At 44.7% G+C, this 20,659-nt stretch overlaps 1 protein-coding gene across 1 annotated transcript in view; it reads left to right on the top strand.

Moving 5' to 3' along the window:
* Positions 1 to 1,397: 1,397 nt before the first annotated feature.
* The window catches only part of LOC135573017 (uncharacterized), a 47,925-nt gene continuing 28,663 nt past the window's right edge, over positions 1,398 to 20,659 (top strand). The window contains exons 1-4 of the mRNA XM_065022071.1: positions 1,398 to 1,537; positions 6,970 to 7,008; positions 7,092 to 7,151; positions 12,128 to 12,181. Of these exons, the coding sequence (XP_064878143.1) occupies positions 1,443 to 1,537; positions 6,970 to 7,008; positions 7,092 to 7,151; positions 12,128 to 12,181 (248 nt within the window). The 5' untranslated portion in view covers positions 1,398 to 1,442. The remainder of the gene's footprint in view (positions 1,538 to 6,969; positions 7,009 to 7,091; positions 7,152 to 12,127; positions 12,182 to 20,659) is intronic.

Below are 20,659 nucleotides of genomic sequence, written 5' to 3'. Positions count from 1 at the left end.
GAGCTGGTTAACCCAGGAGATGGAGAGAGGGATGGAGCTGGTTAACCCAGGAGATGGAGAGAGGGATGGAGCTGGTTAACCCAGGAGATGGAGAGAGGGATGGAGCAAGTTAACCCAGGAGATGGAGAGAGGGATGGAGCTGGTTAACCCAGGAGATGGAGATAGAGGTGGAGCTGGTTAACCCAGGAGATGGAGAGAGGGATGGAGCTGGTTAACCCAGGAGATGGAGAGAGGGATGGAGCTGGTTAACCCAGGAGATGGAGAGAGGGATGGAGCTGGTTAACCCAGGAGATGGAGAGAGGGATGGAGCTGGTTAACCCAGGAGATGGAGAGAGGGATGGAGCTGGTTAACCCAGGAGATGGAGATAGAGGTGGAGCTGGTTAACCCAGGAGATGGAGAGAGGGATGGAGCTGGTTAACCCAGGAGATGGAGAGAGGGATGGAGCTGGTTAACCCAGGAGATGGAGAGAGGGATGGAGCTGGTTAACCCAGGAGATGGAGAGAGGGATGGAGCTGGTTAACCTAGGAGATGGAGAGAGGGATGGAGCTGGTAAACCCAGGAGGTGGAGAGAGGGATGTAGCTGGTTAACCCAGGAGATGGAGAGAGGGATGGAGCTGGTTAACCCAGGAGATGGAGAGAGGGATGGAGCTGGTAAACTCAGGAGATGGAGAGAGGGATGGAGCTGATTAACCCAGGAGATGGAGAGAGGGATGGAGTTAGTTAACCCAGGAGATGGAGAGAGGGATGGATTTAGTTAACCCAGGAGATGGAGAGAGGGATGGAGCTGGTAAACTCAGGAGATGGAGAGAGGGATGGAGCTGGTTAACACAGGAGATGGAGAGAGGGATGGAGCTGGTTAACACAGGAGATGGAGAGAGGGATGGAGTTAGTTAACCCAGGAGATGGAGAGAAGGATGGAGCTGGTTAACCCAGGAGATGGAGAGAGGGATGGGGCTGGTTAACCCAGGAGATGGAGAGAGGGATGGAGCTGGTTAACCCAGGAGATGGAGAGAGGGATGGAGCTGGTTAACCCAGGAGATGGAGAGAGGAATGGAGTTAGTTAACCCAGGAGAGGGAGAGAGGGATGGAGCTGGTTAACCCAGGAGATGGAGAGAGGGATGGAGCTGGTTAACCCAGGAGATGGAGAGAGCGTTGGAGCTGGTTAACCCAGGAGATGGAGAGAGGGATGGAGTTCCCTACACTCGCACTAACATCTGCTAACCATGTGTATGTGACAAATATAATTTGATTTGATTTGATTATTTGCAGTTTACTTCTGGTTTGGGTGTGGGTTACCGTGGTGATGTGTGTCCATGGAGGTACAGTTCAAAGGGCTGAGGCTCCTCCCCCTCATTTGACTAGGCTTGCTGAAGAGATCCACTAGTTTCATTGGAGAGATCTTCATTTGATTGGAAATTGCTTCTAGTGTACAATAAACTAAATGTTTGCTGACACTATTGGAGGAACAATGCATTTCAGTTCAAATACAAAGCAGTTCGTTCTCCTTCTCATTGTTGGAATTGTTTTGCTTCTGGGGTATGTATGTTTCTATATTTTATGTAATTACTATGCATGTACTATGTGTCTAAGTAAATGGTGTTATTTTTGGAATAACTAAATCTGTACTAAATAAGTTGAAGTTTAATTAAAGTGATGTAACAGTACTATTTCATGTCAACTAAGTGTGTACTGAGTAAAGTATACTGACCCACCTAAACGTGTTTAATACCCACCTTAAACTGTACTTGTCAGATTGTATTAGAGTGTTCTCTATACACATTCGGTGTACTTGTAGCGTCACCGAAAGATAATTGCAAATAGTAATGTCACTATCGTATCCCATGTACACTAAAGATGCACTTTTTTAGCTTTTGACATGTCACTCATTTAGCAGACACTCTTATCTAGAGTGACTTACAGTTATTGCATTCATCTTCAGATACCTAGGTGGGACAACCACATATCTCAGTCATAGTAAGTACATTTTTCCTCAATAACGTAGCTGTTTGAAGAGGTAGGGTTTCAGATTTTTTTGGAAGATGGGCAGGGACTCTGCTGTCCCTGTTTCAGGGGGAAGCTGATTCCACCATTGGGGTGACATGTCAGAGAAGACTTTGGACTGGACTGAGAGGAAGCTGCCTTCCCGTAGGGGTGAGAGGGCCAAGACACCTGGGGTGGCATAATGGAGTGCTTGGGTTGGGGTGTAGGGTAGCCTGAAGGTAGGGAGGGGCATTTCCTCCTGCTGTTCTGTAGGTAAACACCATGGTCTGGTAGTGGTAGGGAGGGGCAGGTCCTCCTGCTGTTCTGTAGGTAAACACCATGGTCTGGTAGTGGTGGTGGGGGGGGACAGGTCCTCCTGCTGTTCTGTAGGTAAACATCATGGTCTGGTAGTGGTAGGGAGGGGGAGGGACAGGTCCTACTGCTGTTCTGTAGGTAAACACCATGGTCTGGTAGTGGTAGGGAGGGGGGGGGCAGGTCCTCCTGCTGTTCTGTAGGTAAACACCATGGTCTGGTAGTGGTGGGGGGGGCAGGTCCTCCTGCTGTTCTGTAGGTAAACACCATGGTCTGGTAGTGGTGGGGGGCAGGTCCTCCTGCTGTTCTGTAGGTAAACACCATGGTCTGGTAGTGGTAGGGAGGGGTAGGTCCTCCTGCTGTTCTGTAGGTAAACACTATGGTCTGGTAGTGGTAGGGGGGAGGGGCAGGTCCTCCTGCTGTTCTGTAGGTAAACACCATGGTCTGGTAGTGGTGGGGGGGCAGGTCCTCCTGCTGTTCTGTAGGTAAACACCATGGTCTGGTAGTGGTAGGGAGGGGCAGGTCCTCCTGCTGTTCTGTAGGTAAACACCATGGTCTGGTAGTGGTGGGGGGGGGGGGGGGGGGGGGTTAGGATGGTTTAAAACCAGGCAGGCTGCAGTTTTCTGGATAAGTTGCAGGGGTTTGATGACACAAGCGGGGAGCCCAGCCAACAGCGAGTTACAGTAGTTCAGATAGGAGATGACAAGTGCCTGGATTAGGACCAGCGCCGCTTCCAGTGTGAGGGTCGTACTCTACGGGTGTTGTAGAGCAGTGGTGCCCAGACTTTAGTTACATAGGATCAGGCAAACCCCCTATTTCCATTGATCATTATCTATTTACTTTTAGTCCTCTGTCTCTACGTCGTATATTTATCTTCAAGATATTATTATATATTTGAGAGTGGATTCTCGGCCCTCACTAGCATGAAAACTAAATACAGGCACAGACTGTGGAAATGATTTACAGTTTTCCCCCAATTGCTGAAACACAATTTTGCAAACTAGGCTGGTTTTATCAAAATACTTAACACAATTCACAAAACCACACACCCAAACTGCAAAATACCTCATATATCCTACAAAATGAAGCACTGCAACCAAAACTACATATAGCATTATCAAAATCAAATGTTTGCACAAAATGGGCACACACTTCATTCATATTACCAGATTTTTGTCTAACCAACTACACACTGTTGGGCATAATGAAAAGCACGCTCATCTTTAGTATGCTTTTGCCATAATACTAAAATAGTTCAAATTGTAGAAAATTCTTCAGATGCACAGAAATATTTGCAGATACACACACATGCTGTTGAAACATTTGATTTTTTTTATTTCATAGTATAATTTGTTATTTTTGTTTAGTTTAGTCACATGCTTTCTCAGTTTGCAGTACGTTTGCCAATCGGTTGTGCAGCCAGACTTATTTGCCATACCCTTTGTCTCATCCCTCTCAACACTATTTTTAAATTCCACATCAATCCAAGGGGATTTAACTGTTTTACAATCATTTTCTTAAGTACTGCAGTGCATCTCCTCCTCATGGACCATATTTGTAAGTTCTTGTAAGTTCTTCTACCAAGGCACCTGCAAGTTCCCAGACATTTCTGGGGGGGGGGGGGGGGGATGGCCCTAGCCCTTGAGATCCGGGCTCTTCGCTGGCCATGGCAGAACACTGCCATTCCTGTCTTGCAGGAATTCACACACAGAACGAGCAGTATGGCTGGTGGCATTGTCATGCTGGAGGGTCATGTCTGGATGAGCCTGCAGGAAGGGTACTACATGAGGGAGGAGGATGTCTTCCCTGTAACGCACAGGGGGGAGGTTGCCTGCAAAGACAACAAGCTCAGTCCGATGATGCTATGACACAGCGCCCCAGACCATGATGGACACTCCACCTCCAAATTGATCCCGCTCCAGAGTACAGACCTCGGTGTAACGTTCATTCCTTCTACGATAAATGTGAATCCGAACATCACCCCTGGTGTGACAAAAACCATGTCTCGTTGATGAAGAGCACTTTTTGCCAGTCCTGTCTTGGCCAGCGACGGTGGGTTAGTGCCCACATGCCTTCAAGCCCTAAGTCCAGCCTCTCTCAACCTATTGCGGACAGTCTGAGCACTGATGGAGGGATTGTGCGTTCCTGGTGTAACTCGGGCAGTTGTTGTTGCCGTCCTGTACCTGTCCCGCAGGTGTGATGTTTGGATGTACCGATCCTGTGCAGGTGTTGTTACACGTGGTCTGCCACGGCGAGGACGATCAGCTGTCCATCCTGCCTGTAGCGCTGTCTTAGGCGCCTCACAGTACGCACATTGCAATTTATTGCCCTGGCTACATCTGTAGTCCTCATGCCTCCTTGCAGCATGTAACTACTCTGGTAGGTTGACTGATTACCTGAACCAGGTTGCAGGCACAAATTTAAAGTTTTAAATGTTTTCTTGAGTGGGCAGCTTTATGAAAGCCAGTCAGTATTGAAGTCACCCAGAAATGATACATCTCAGTTGATATCACATACATTATCAAGCATTTCACACATGTTTTCCAGATACTGACTGTTAACACTTGGTCTATAGCAGCTTCCCACCACAATGGGCATTAGGTGAGGCAGATGAACCTGTAGCCATATTACAGTATTTAACATGAGATCCTCTCTAATCTTTACAGGAATGTGTTTCTGAATATAATCTGCAACACTGCCCCCATTGGCATTTCTGTCTTTTCTGTAGATGTTATAACCATGTATCATACAATGAGTCCATATGGCAGAGGCAGACACATTCATAACTGGAGTTTAGAGGCCTGCCCCAATCCCGTTATAGACGGAGCCCCATCTGTGCAAAAGCCCACCATTCGATCCCATGGAATCAGTTTGTCATCAATATAGCCATGCAGCACACTGACCATCCCCTGTGCAGTTTCATGCTCGGGAATCGTGAGACAGAACAATATGTCCTCGTGAATAGCATGCCGCGACATGTAGAGAACAATAGACAATGCAGGTGCATCTCGGCCCCCACAGCTAACGTCCATTTGGAGAGCATAAGGTGGGGAGTTTGAGTCGTTCAGTCAGAGTTCATTTGGAGAGCATAAGGTGGGGAGTTTGAGTCGTTCAGTCAGAGTTCATTTGGAGAGCATAAGGTGGGGAGTTTGAGTCATTCAGTCAGAGTTCATTTGGAGAGCATAAGGTGGGGAGTTTGAGTCGTTCAGTCAGAGTTCATTTGGAGAGCATAAGGTGGGGAGTTTGAGTCGTTCAGTCAGAGTTCATTTGGAGAGCATAAGGTGGGGAGTTTGAGTCGTTCAGTCAGAGTTCATTTGGAGAGCATAAGGTGGGGAGTTTGAGTCGTTCAGTCAGAGTTTCCTCTTGATTGCTAGCTATACCATCAATTCTTAGTTTCACAGTGTTATCTGACAAAGGTATTGATGTTTGTAGTTTCTGTTCCTTACTACACATTGCTTTTACCATTTCAACTGCGGCTGGTAATATCAAAGTGTCTGCAAAAGTGTATGGTTTCATAGCGCGGCGGGCTTTCACCGGGGGAATGATTCAAGAGCAACGGTCAAGTGCGGCAATTTGTCACGATCTAAGGCCACTCTGTATTTGAATTTTAACTATTCGATTTTAATATTATATTATTATTATAATATTCATTCCGATTCTTAGGGGAAAGTTACTCACCAGGATCAGCGTTTACTTCACATATTACTCACCTGGTTTACACTCTAACCACTAGGCTACCCTGCCCCCTCTACACTCTAACCACTAGGCTACCCTGCCGCCCCACATATTACTCACCTGGTTTTAAATGAACACATTTTCTCTCTGAGGCCACATGCCCTTTCGGTTACTAGTCCAACGCTCTAACCACTAGTCTACCCTGCCGCCCCACATATTACTCACCTGGTTTTAAATGAACACATTTTCTCTCTGAGGCCACATGCCCTTTCGGTTACTAGTCCAACGCTCTAACCACTAGGCTACCCCGCCACCCCACATATTACTCACCTGGTTTTAAATGAACACATTTTCTCTCTGAGGCCACATGCCCTTTCGGTTACTAGTCCAACGCTCTAACCACTAGTCTACCCTGCCGCCCCACATATTACTCACCTGGTTTTAAATGAACATATTTTCTCTCTGAGGCCACATGCCCATGCAGTAATAACACATCATTGTTGTCGTAATAGCTAAAGATTAAACCCTTTTAAAAATTAAAAATTTTCACACTTTTTTTAATCATTGCATTATTCAAGTGTGCAATCTGGTTTAATTGAAAAGCTCCTGTATAGTTTGAATATCTTGCTTACATTCATATACTACTATATACACTATGGTTTGCACTTCAGGTTAATAGATGCACACACGCATGTAGCATGAATGAGGCTTTGCCCACACCACATCCAAGATAATGTAAGGATAATGTAAGGATAATGTCAGGATAATGTAAGGATAATGTCAGGATAATGTAAACTTGTGCAGCTCATAATTTGTAACTCGACTCAACTAAGCTGGATCCCCATTTTCGGCAGCTAATTGCATTATTGCGTAGCGTATAAATTAGGCTTCAAAGACAAGCTGCTAATCTGATGTAGAAGAAAAACAGCACATTTTGTGTAATAAGGCCTTTAAATGTTTTCATGACAGACTTGAATTGATTTCCTCCTCTCTTCCGAAAGGTATGTTCACTACAGCTTCTTCAATGAAAGGCTCAATGGGTAAGATCAAGTTTCTGTTCATTTATTACACCCTAATGATGCTATAATGTGATATGGATTTTCTGATTGATTCATATTCACAGGGTTTGGTTTGACTCTTCCAACAGAGATATCCCAGTTGATGAGGACCAGAGGAACACCAGGTTAGTTGATATGAACTGAGAAATCCTCCCAACAAGTCATGATACTGGTACTTCTAAACGCTCTTTCCTATTTCCTTAATGTTACCCGTTAGATCATTTACAGAGATAACAGAGATGTACTGTACACAGTTACTAGTGGTGGGCACCAATAAGGATATGAACAAGTCATATTGTGATATTGGTTCATCATTGCTGTTACCCTACACTATTATGAAAAAGAGCAAACATGACTGTTCCCGGAGGCACAAAACCCTCTCAAAGGCCTTCAACGTAGCAAACTTAACGGCCTGCTGATGGGCCATCAACAAGCTTCCTGTTGTATTCACACTGGTTAGGAGGTACAATTAGAGCAAACCAACAAAGTATAGTCCCACTAAGAGCAAACCAACAAAGTATAGTCCCACTAAGAGCAAACCAACAAAGTATAGTCCCACTAAGAGCAAACCAACAAAGTATAGTCCCACTAAGAGCAAACCAACAAAGTATAGTCCCACTAAGAGCAAACCAACAAAGTATAGTCCCACTAAGAGCAAACCAACAAAGTATAGTCCCACTAAGAGCAAACCAACAAAGTATAGTCCCACTAAGAGCAAACCAACAAAGTATAGTCCCACTAAGAGCAAACCAACAAAGTATAGTCCCACTAAGAGCAAACCAACAAAGTATAGTCCCACTAAGAGCAAACCAACAAAGTATAGTCCCACTAAGAGCAAACCAACAACCGTTAGCTTTGGATGCAACAAACCCAGACCCATCGGAAGATCCCAACCCCATGACCCAACTAGCAATGTAAATCAGTCTGATGTTGTCCCGATGGCATGCAAAGGTCTGTGGGGCATTTTCTCTCAGACTGTTTGTTATAGTGGAATCAGGGTTATTTGTTACAATGTATTTTTTCCATTTGGTTGTTTTCTCATTGTAAAAGAATTGTCAAACAAACTACAATACTTGAACAAAACCATGTGTGTATCGGAAGTCACACCACTTGCTCAGTGAGTACCAGTTCCTCCTAATTCGGCTCACACCAAGACTGGAGCCAATTGGACGTACTGCAAGCTTCTCTAAAATGCCGTTCGAGGTGGCTTACGGTAGAGAAATTAAAATTTTCTGGCATCAGCTCTGGTTGACATTCCTGCAGTCAGCATGTCTATGGCCTTTTATTGTCCCCAGCAGAAGGTGCACCTGGTAATGATCACGTTGTTTAATCAGCTTCTTCGGCTTGTCACCAAAAGCACTCACAAACTTCTACAGATGCACAATCGAGAGCATCCTGGCGGGCTGTATCACCGCCTGGTACGGCAACTGCTCCGCCCTCAACCGTAAGGCTCTCCAGAGGGTAGTGAGGTCTGCACAACGCATCACCGGGGGCAAACTACCTGCCCTCCAGGACACCTACACCACCCGATGTTACAGGAAGGCCATAAAGATCATCAAGGACATCAACCACCCAAACCACTGCCTGTTCACCCCGCTATCATCCAGAAGGCGAGGTCAGTACAGGTGCATCAAAGCTGGGACCGAGAGACTGAAAAAACAGCTTCTATCTCAAGGCCATCAGACTGTTAAACAGCAATCACTAACATTGAGTGGCTGCTGCCAACACACTGTCATTGACACTGACCCAACTCCAGCCACTTTAATAATGGGAATTGATGGGAAATGATGTAAATATATCACTAGCCACTTTAAACAATGCTACCTTATATAATGTTACTTACCCTACACTATTCATCTCATATGCATATGTATATACTGTACTCTAGATCATCGACTGCATTCTTATGTCACTAGCCACTTTAACTATGCCACTTTGTTTACTTTGTCTACATACTCATCTCATATGTATATACTGTACTCGATACCATCTACTGTATGCTGCTCTGTACCATCACTCATTCATATATCCTTATGTACATATTCCTTATCCCCTTACACTGTGTATAAGACAGTAGTTTTGGAATTGTTAGTTAGATTACTTGTTGGTTATCACTGCATTGTCGGAACTAGAAGCACAAGCATTTCGCTACACTCGCATTAACATCTGCTAACCATGTGTATGTGACAAATAAAATTTGATTTGATTTGATTTGATTTGATTTCTTGATATGCCACACCTACCAGGTGAATGGAATATCTTGGCAAACGAGAAATGATCACCCACAGGGATGTAAAGACATTTGATAGAAATAAGCTTTTTGTGCTCATGGATCATTTCCTGTATTTTTTTTTTCAGCTCATGAAACACGGAACCAACACTTTACATGTTGCGTTTACACACGGAGTGTACAAAACATTAAGGGCACCATGTCTTTCCATCCATAACATAAACTGACAGGTGAATCCAGGTGAAAGCTAAGATCCCTTATTGATGTCACTTGCTACATCCACTTCAACCAGTGTAGATGATACTACCGAGCATTTCACACACTGTCTAAATACTGACTGTTAGCACTTGGTGACCTATAGAAATACCCCTAAATGGCTTCAGATGAGGCAGGTAAACCTGCAACCTCTTCAATAACACTGGGCATGAGATCTTCTCTAAACAGTACAGGGAAATGGCTCTAAATATATAAAGCAACACCTCCCCCATAAGCATTCCTGTCTCTTCTGTAGATATTATATCCCTGTATTGCTACTGCTGTATCATTAAAGGAATTATCTAAGTGAGTCTCATAAATGGCTAACATACAGAATGTTATCTGATGTTAGCAAGTTACTGATTTACGGAATCTTATTTCTAAGGCTGCATATACAGTGTATTCAGGAAGTATTAAGGCCCCTTGACTTTTGACACATTTTATTTAATTACAGCCTCATTCTAAAATGGATTACATTGCCACACACACACACAATACCCCATAATGACAAAGCAAAAAAACAGATTTTTAGACATTTGGAAATAGTTAGGCTGCCAGAAAATTCACAATTGGCCTAGGCAGGGTAGCCAAGTGGTTAGTGTCACGAACCGGCTCAAAGCCCGTAACAAAAGGGAGACAACGTGGAGATAAGGAGTAATACAATTAAATGAGTAACTAAGTATAACACAATGGTGTCTGTAATCAGTAATCAGTAGTGTAAGTGAGTGTTTTGCATGCATGAATGTGATAATGCAGTGTGTTGAAAGATGCTAAAGCAAACAACCAAAAAACCACCAAGAAAAACAACCAAATCTATAAAGGTGTCTGCATGGAGAGAGTCTCCTCCATGAATGGGGAAGTGGTGTATTTATCCTGGGAGACACCGGGCCCAGGTAGTTTCCCATTTAGCTGAGTGTTGACTAGTAACCGAAAGGTTGCAAGTTCAAATCTCTGTCGTTCTGCCCCTTGGAAGGAAAACATTTGGCTTAAATTTTTTCCGAGCCGGTCACGGGTGCACCTCAGCCACGCTCAAGGTACTAAACGATATCATAACCGCCATCGATAAAAGACAATACTGTGCAGCCGTCTTCATCGACCTGGCCAAGGCTTTCGACTCTGTCAATCACCATATTCTTATCGGCAGACTCAGTAGCCTCGGTTTTTCTAATGACTGCCTTGCCTGGTTCACCAACTACTTTGCAGACAGAGTTCAGTGTGTCAAATTGGAGGGCATGTGGTCCGGTCCTCTGGCAGTCTCTATGGGGGTGCCACAGGGTTCAATTCTCGGGCCGACTCTTTTCTCTGTATATATCAATGATGTTGCTCTTGCTGCGGCCGATTCCCTGATCCACCTCTACGCAGACGACACCATTCTGTATACTTCTGGCCCTTCCTTGGACACTGTGCTAACTTACCTCCAAACGAGCTTCAATGCCATACAACACTCCTTCCGTGGCCTCCAACTGCTCTTAAACGCTAGTAAAACCAAATGCATGCTTTTCAACCGTTTGCTGCCTGCACCAGCACGCATGACTAGCATCACCACCCTGGATGGTTTCGACCTAGAATATGTGAACATCTATAAGTACCTAGGTGTCTGGCTAGACTGTAAACTTTCCTTCCAGACTCATATCAAACATCTCCAATCTAAAATCAAATCTAGAATCGGCTTTCTATTTTGCAACAAAGCCTCCTTCACTCACGCCGCCAAACTTACCCTAGTAAAACTGACTATCCTACCAATCCTCGACTTCGGCGATGTCATTTACAAAATAGCTTCCAATACTCTATTCAGCAAACTGGATGCAGTTTATCACAGTGCCATCCGTTTTGTTACTAAAGCACCTTATACCACCCACCACTGCGACCTGTATATTCTAGTCGGCTGGCCCTCGCTACATATTCGTCGCCAGACCCACTGGCTCCAGGTCATCTACAAGTCCATGCTAGGTAAAGCTCCGCCTTATCTCAGTTCACTGGTCACGATGGCAACACCCACCCATAGCACGCGCTCCAGCAGGTGTATCTCACTGAAGCCAACACCTCATTTGGCCTCCTTTCCTTCCAGTTCTCTGCTGCCTGTGACTGGAACGAATTGCAAAAAATCGTTGAAGTTGGAGACTTTTATCTCCCTCACAAACTTCAAACATCTGCTATCTGAGCAGCTAACCGATCGCTGCAGCTGTACATAGTCTATCGGTAAATAGCCCACCCAATTTACCTACCTCATCCCCATACTGTTGTTATTTATTTACTCTTCTGCTCTTTTGCACACCAGTATCTCTACCTGCACATGACCATCTGACCATTTATCACTCCAGTGTTAATCTGCTAAATTGTAATTATTCGCCTACCTCCTCATGCCTTTTGCACACAATGTATGTATATAGACTTTTTTTTCTACTGTGTTATTGACTTGTTTATTGTTTATGCCATGTGTAACTCTGTGTTGTTGTCTGTTCACACTGCTATGCTTTAACTTGGCCAGGTCGCAGTTGTAAATGAGAACTTGTTCTCAACTAGCCTACCTGGTTAAATAAAGGTGAAAAATAAAATAAATAAAAAATACTGTATAGCCATCATTAATCATTGTACCACGCCTTTCTATTCACACAGTCTGAGTAAGTCCATATTCAGGAGCAGAGAACAGAACATCATCTCTCCAGAAAGGTGTGTATCTGTATATTCAGGAGCAGAGAACAGAACATCATCTCTCCAGAAAGGTGTGTATCAGTATATTCAGGAGCAGAGAACAGAACATCATCTCTCCAGAAAGGTGTGTATCAGTATATTCAGGAGCAGAGAACAGAACATCATCTCTCCAGAAAGGTGTGTATCAGTATATTCAGGAGCAGAGAACAGAACATCATCTCTCCAGAAAGGTGTGTATCAGTATATTCAGGAGCAGAGAACAGAACATCATCTCTCCAGAAAGGTGTGTATCAGTATATTCAGGAGCAGAGAACAGAACATCATCTCTCCAGAAAGGTGTGTATCTGTATATTCAGGAGCAGAGAACAGAACATCAGCTCTCCAGAAAGGTGTGTATCTGTATATTCAGGAGCAGAGAACAGAACATCAGCTCTCCAGAAAGGTGTGTATCAGTATATTCAGGAGCAGAGAACAGAACATCATCTCTCCAGAAAGGTGTGTATCAGTATATTCAGGAGCAGAGAACAGAACATCATCTCTCCAGAAAGGTGTGTATATTCAGGAGCAGAGAGCAGAACATCAGCTCTCCAGAAAGGTGTGTACAGTATATTCAGGAGCAGAGAACAGAACATCATCTCTCCAGAAAGGTGTGTATCAGTATATTCAGGAGCAGAGAACAGAACATCATCTTCAGAAAGGTGTGTATCAGTATATTCAGGAGCAGAAGCAGAACATCATCTCTCCAGAAAGGTGTGTATCTGTATATTCAGGAGCAGAGAACAGAACATCAGCTCTCCAGAAAGGTGTGTATCTGTATATTCAGGAGCAGAGAACAGAACATTATCTCTCCAGAAAGGTGTGTATCAGTATATTCAGGAGCAGACAACAGAACATCATCTCTCCAGAAAGGTGTGTATCAGTATATTCAGGAGCAGAGAGCAGAACATCATCTCTCCAGAAAGGTGTGTATCAGTATATTCAGGAGCAGAGAACAGAACATCATCTCTCCAGAAAGGTGTGTATCAGTATATTCAGGAGCAGAGAACAGAACATCATCTTCATCTGTATATTCAGGAGCAGAGAACAGAACATCAGCTCTCCAGAAAGGTGTGTATCAGTATATTCAGAAAGGTGTGTATCAGTATATTCAGGAGCAGAGAACAGAACATCATCTCTCCAGAAAGGTGTGTATCAGTATATTCAGGAGCAGAGAACAGAACATCATCTCTCCAGAAAGGTGTGTATCAGTATATTCAGGAGCAGAGAACAGAACATCATCTCTCCAGAAAGGTGTGTATCTGTATATTCAGGAGCAGAGAACAGAATATCTATGGTATCTGGCTAGTGATGGCTATTTAACAATCTGATAGTCTATGTAGCTGCTATAGATAATAGTTTCAATATATACAATATATACAGGATGTGTATTCTGTATACTGTACAGCCATGGTTGTCATTAATCATTGTACCATGTCTTTCTATATTCAGGAGCAGAGAACAGAACATTCAAAGGTGAGTATCTGTATTTTACTGTGCCATCATTCACCATTTGGCTGGCTATCCAAACTCTATGCTACTGGCCAAACTCTACACCTGGGTGTGTGTGTGTGTGGGGGGGGGGTAGATACTTTTTGGAAATGTATTTTCACTCATTGGGTACAGTAGATCCCACTTCTCCCCCAAAACAAGGACACAGATCAACTACAAATACTACCTCCACCCAGCAACTGCCAACCCAGACCCCACCCCTTCCCCTCCCCAAACACAAGGACACAGACAAACAGTTAAATATTCCACCAAACCAGCCATCAAACTGCAGACTCAAATCTCAAGCAGAAAAAAATCTATTTATCCATGGATGACATTCATACAAAGCTTTCCCTCACCCTCCATTTGGAAAATCTGGCCATAACTCCTTCCTCTTAATTCCTGTTTACAAGCAAAATCTCAAACAGGAAGTACCAGCAAGGCGCTCAATTGAAGTGGTGTGATGAAGCAGACACTACAATCGTGGCCAAAGGTTTTGAGAATGACACAAATATTAATTTTCACAAAATCTGCTGCCTCAGTTTGTATGATGGCAAATTGTACAGTATATACTACAGAAAGTTATGAAGAGTGATCAGATGAATTGCAATTAAATGAACTGAATCCCCCCCAAAACATTTCCACTGCATTTCAGCCCTGCCACAAAAGGACCAGCTGACATCATGTCAGTGATTCTCTCGTTAACACAGGTGATTGTTGATATGGACAAGGCTGGAGATCACTCTGTCATGCTGATTGAGTTCGAATAACAGACTGAAGCTTCAAAAGGAAGGTGGTTCTTGGAATCATTGTTCTTCCTCTGTCAAGCATGGTTACCTGCAAGGAAACACGTGCCGTCATCATTGCTGCCAGTAAGATTGCACCTAAATCAACCATTTATCGGATCATCAAGAACTTCAAGGAGCGGTTCAATTATTGAGAAGAAGGCTTCAGGAGGCCCAAGAAAGTCCAGCAAGCACCAGGACTGTCTCCTAAAGTTGATTCAGCTGCGGGATCGGGGCACCACCAGTACAGAGCTTGCTCAGGAATGGCAGCAGGCAGGTGTGAGTGCATCTGCACGCACAGTGAGGCAAAGACTTTGAGGATGGCCTGGTGTCAAGAAGGGCAGCAAAGAAGCCACTTCTCTCCAGGAAAAATACAAGGGACAGACTGATATTCTGCAAAAGGTACAGGGATTGGACTGCCGAGGACTGGGGTAAAGTAATTTTCTCTGATGAATCCCCTTTCTGATTGTTTGGGGCATCCGAAAAAAAGCTTGTCCGGAGAAGACAAGGTGAGCGCTACCATCAGTCCTGTGTCATGCCAACAGTAAAGCATGAGACCATTCATGTGTGGGGTTGCTTCTCAGCCAAGGGAGTGGGCTTACTCACAATTTTGCCTAAGATCACAGCCATGAATCAAGATTGGTACCAACACATCCTCCGAGAGCAACTTCTCCCAACCATCCAGGAACAGTTTGGTGATGAACAATGCCCTTTCCAGCATGATGGAGCACCTTGCCATAAGGAAAAAGTGATAACTAAGTGGCTCGGGGAACAAAACATTAATATTTTGTGTCCATGGCTAGGAAATTCCCCAGACCTTAATCCCATTGAGAACATGTGGTCAATTACATTTACATTTAAGTCATTTAGCAGACGCTCTTATCCAGAGCGACTTACAAATTGGTGCATTCACCTTATGACATCCAGTGGAACAGCCACTTTACAATAGTGCATCTAGGTCTTTTAACCTCTTACCTCTACCTGGGACGCTTGCGTCCCAACTAGAGCTCTGGATATGCAAATGCGCTACGCTAAATGCTAATAGTATTAGTTAAAACTCAAAAGTTCATTAAAATACACATGCAGGGTATCAAATTAAAGCTACACTCGTTGTGAATCCAGGCAACAAGTCAGATTTTTAAAATGCTTTTCGGCGACAGCATGAGAAGCTATTATCTGATAGCATGCACCAATACACTACAACAGAAAAGCACAGCAGGGGACGTAAACAAAATAATTAGCATTTCGGCGTTACACAAACCGCACAATAAAATAGAAAACAGTCATTACCTTTCACCATCTTCTTTGTTGGCACTCCTAGATGTCCCATAAACACTATTGGGTCTTTATTTCGATTAAATCGGGCCATATAAAGCCAAGATATCGTTATATGTAGACTGTGTGATAAACGAAAAAAACAGCGATTTCACAACGTAACGTCATTTTTTAAATTCAAAAAGTAGACGATAAACTTTCACAAAACACTTCGAAATACGTTTGTAATGCTACTTTAGGTATTAGTAAACGTTAATAAGCGATAAAAATCATCCGTAGGCGATGTACATATCATTAGCTGTCGTCTTGGAAAAAATTTCAGGAGAGAGCTCTTCCGGAATGATCTGGGCGGAGACCGGAGGTACGTCGTGCCCCTCTTTCGGTTCAACCAAGAATCAAAGAGGATTAAATTCACAAGATACTCGACTACATGGGGATGCTGTGGGAGTTGAATGCTCGGTCTTATCTAATTCGGCTCACTGTTAACAATTGCTGGAAGTGGCGCAAGGATATTTATTTCCATTTTCTGTGATCAGGTTTTCCTGCGCTTTCCGATGTAACGCACGTTATGTAATAGCCACAGTCGTGATTTAACCAGTTTTAAAAACGTCCGAGGGTTTCCTATACACACATTCTAACCATATGAACGTACTATATTCCTGGCATGAGTAGCAGGGCGCTGAAATGTTGCGCGATTTTTAACAAAATGTTCAAAAAAGTAGAGGGTAGGAGCAACTAGTTAAGGGGGGGGGGGTGAGAAGGATTACTTTATCCTATCCTAGGTATTCCTTAAAGAGGTGGGGTTTCAGGTGTCTCCGGAAGGTGGTGATTGACTCCGCTGTCCTGGCGTCGTGAGGGAGTTTGTTCCACCATTGGGGGGCTAGAGCAGCGAACAGTTTTGACTGGGCTGAGCGGGAACTGTACTTCCTCAGTGGTAGGGAGGCGAGCAGGCCATAGGTGGATGAACGCAGTGCCCTTGTTTGGGTGTAGGGCCTGATGAGAGCCTGGAGGTACTGAGGTGCCGTTCCCCTCACAGCTCCGTAGGCAAGCACCATGGTCTTGTAGCGGATGCGAGCTTCAACTGGAAGCCAGTGGAGAGAGCGGAGGAGCGGGGTGACGTGAGAGAACTTGGGAAGGTTGAACACCAGACGGGCTGCGGCGTTCTGGATGAGTTGTAGGGGTTTAATGGCACAGGCAGGGAGCCCAGCCAACAGCGAGTTGCAGTAATCCAGACGGGAGATGACAAGTGCCTGGATTAGGACCTGCGCCGCTTCCTGTGTGAGGCAGGGTCGTACTCTGCGGATGTTGTAGAGCATGAACCTACAGGAACGGGCCACCGCCTTGATGTTAGTTGAGAACGACAGGGTGTTGTCCAGGATCACGCCAAGGTTCTTAGCGCTCTGGGAGGAGGACACGATGGAGTTGTAAACCGTGATGGCGAGATCATGGAACGGGCAGTCCTTCCCCAGGAGGAAGAGCAGCTCCGTCTTGCCGAGGTTCAGCTTGAGGTGGTGATCCGTCATCCACACTGATATGTCTGCCAGACATGCAGAGATGCGATTCGCCACCTGGTCATCAGAGGGGGGAAAGGAGAAGATTAATTGTGTGTCGTCTGCATAGCAATGATAGGAGAGACCATGTGAGGTTATGACAGAGCCAAGTGACTTGGTGTATAGCGAGAATAGGAGAGGGCCTAGAACAGAGCCCTGGGGGACACCAGTGGTGAGAGCGCGTGGTGAGGAGACAGATTCTCGCCACGCCACCTGGTAGGAGCGACCTGTCAGGTAGGACGCAATCCAAGCATGGGCCGCGCCGGAGATGCCCAACTCGGAGAGGGTGGAGAGGAGGATCTGATGGTTCACAGTATCGAAGGCAGCCGATAGGTCTAGAAGGATGAGAGCAGAGGAGAGAGAGTTAGCTTTAGCAGTGCGGAGTGCCTCCGTGATACAGAGAAGAGCAGTCTCAGTTGAATGACTAGTCTTGAAACCTGACTGATTTGGATCAAGAAGGTCATTCTGAGAGAGATAGCGGGAGAGCTGGCCAAGGACGGCACGTTCAAGAGTTTTGGAGAGAAAAGAAAGAAGGGAAGAGGCGGGTGGACAAACAAAAACCCACAAATTCTGACAAACTCCAAGCATTGATTATGCAAGAATGGCCTGCCATCAGTCAGGATGTGGCCCAGAAGTTAATTGACAGCATGTCAGGGCAGATTGCAGAAGTCTTGAAAAAGAAGGGTCAACACTACTAATATTGACTCTTTGCATCAACTTCATGTAATTGTCAATAAAAGCCTTTGATACTTATGAAATGCTTGTAATTATACTTCAGTATTCCATAGTAACATCTGACAAACATATCTAAAGACACTGAGGCAGCAGACTTTGTGAAAATTAATATTTGTGTCATTCTCAAAACTTTTGGCCATGACTGCAAGTTTGGGGATTGTTTTGCTAGCGCTGATGGTAATATGCATCAACGACGTAGTCCCCACAGTGACGGTACGTACAAATCCTAAACAAAAAGCCATAGATTACAGGAAACATCTGCACTGAGCTGAAGGCTGGAGCTGCCGCTTTCAAGGAGTGGGACACACAACCCGGAATGTTATAAGAAATCCCGCTATGACCTCAGATGAACCGCCAAACAGGCAAATCATCAATACAGGATTAAGATTGAATCGTTCTACACCGGCTCTGATGCTCGTCAGATGTGGCAGGGAAACTATTACGGATTACAAAGGGAAACACAGACACAAGCTGCACCAGTGACGCGAGCCTACCAGACGAGCTAAATGCCTTCTATGCTGGCTTCGAGGCAAGAAACACTGAACCATGCATGAGAGCACCAGCTGTGCCTGGATGACTGTGTGATTACGCGCTCAGTAGCCGATGTGAGTAAGACCTTTAAACAGGTTAACATTCACAAGGCTGTAGGGCCGGATGGATTACCTGGACATGTACTCAGAGCATTTGCTGAACAGCTGGCAAGTGTCTTCACCAACATTTTCAACCTCTCCTTGGCCCAGTCTGTAATATCCAGATGTTTCAAGCAGACCACCATAGCCCCTGTACCCTAGACCACCAAGTTAACCTGTCTGTCGTTCTGCCCCTGAGCAAGGCAGTTATCCAACTGTTCCCCGGGTGCCGACGATGTGGATGTCGATTAGTGCAGCCCCCCACACCTCTCTGATTCAGAAGACACATTTCAGTTGAATGCATTCAGTTGTACAACTGACTAGTTATCCCCCTTTTCCTTCTAAATGACTATTGCACCGTAGAACTTACATTTGTATCCATGAACTGATTTGAAAGGCTGGTCATGGCTCATATCCACACCATCATCCCAGACACCCTGGACCCACTCCAATTCACATACCACCCCAACAGATTCACAGATGAAGCAATCTCTATTGTGCTCCACACTGCCTTTTCCCACCTGGACATAAGGAACACCTACTTGAGAATGCTGTTCAATGTCTACAGCTGAGTGTTCAACACCATAGTGCCCTCCAAGCTCCTCACTAAGTTAAGGAACCTGGGACTAAACACCTCCTTCTGCAACTGGATCCTGGACTTCTTGACGGGCCGCCCCCCAGGTGGTTAGGGTAGGTAACAACACATCTGCCACGCTGATCCTCAACACTGGAGCTCCCCAGGGTGCATGCTCAGTCCCCTCATGTTCACCCACGACTGCATGGTCAGGCCAGGCACGACTCCAACACCATCAGGACCCTGGGATTAAACACCTTCCTCTGCAATCGGATACTGTTTAAAGGTCTTACTCACATCGGCTGCGGAGAGCGTGATCACACAGTCGTCCAGAACAGCTGATGCTCTCATCAATGCTTCAGTGTTACTTGCCTCGAAGTGAGCATAGAAGTTATTTTGCTCGTCTGGTAGGTTTGTGTCACTTGTAATAGTTTGCAAGCCGTGCCATAGCCGATGAGCGTTGGAGCCGGTGTAGTACGATTCGATCTTAGTCCTGTATTGACACTTTGCCTGTTTGATGGTTCATCGGAGGGCATAAGCTTCTGGGTTAGAGTCCCGCTCCTTGAAAGTGGCAGCTCTACCCTTTAGCTCAGTGCAAATGTTCCCTCTAATCCATGGCTTCTGGTTGGGGAATGTACGCACATTCAATGTGGGGATGACGTCCTCGATGCACTTATTGATAAAGCCAGTGACTGATGTGGTGTACTCCTCAATGCCATCGGAAGAATTCCGGAACATATTCCAGTCTGTGCTAACAAAACAGTCCTGTAGTTTAGCATCTGCTTCATCTGACCACTATTTTATAGACCGAGCATCTGGTGTTTCCTGCTTAAAATTGTGCATGTAAGCAATGAATCAGGAGGTTGGAATTATGGTCAGATTTGCCAAATGGAGGGCGAGGGAGAACTTTTTGCACATCTCTATGGATAAGAGCGTCTGCTAAATGACTTAAATGTAATGTAAATGAGTAAAGGTTGTCTAGAACTTTTGCACATTTGACATGCTGAAAGAAATGAGGTAAAACTGATTTAAGTTTCTCTGCATTAAAGTCAATGGCCAATTGGCATATATGTTACTCAAACAAAATGTCCACTTGGGCGAGGATATTGGAAATGTAATCAAAGCCTCTTGGATTGAAACTTGTTAATAAATCACTTACTTTTGAAGATCTTCCTCTGCTTGCAATTCCAAGGGTCCCAGCTACACAATGAATGGTTGTTTTGTTCGATAAAGTCCTTCTTTATATCCCAAAAAGTCAATTTAGTTGGCGCCATTGATTTCAGTAATCCACTCGTTCAACATGCAGACAAAGGAATCCAAAAAGTTATTGGTAGGGTTCGTCCAAACAAGTCAAACAACGTTTCTAATTAATCCTCAGGTACTCTAATATCTAAATAAACGATAATATTTCATACGGAAAG

This window comes from Oncorhynchus nerka, linkage group LG8 (assembly GCF_034236695.1).
Source record: "Oncorhynchus nerka isolate Pitt River linkage group LG8, Oner_Uvic_2.0, whole genome shotgun sequence".
In the NCBI taxonomy this organism is placed as follows: Eukaryota; Metazoa; Chordata; class Actinopteri; order Salmoniformes; family Salmonidae; genus Oncorhynchus; species Oncorhynchus nerka.
The sequence above is the reverse complement of the archived record's forward strand: the minus strand, read 5'-3'. Positions and strand labels throughout refer to the sequence as shown.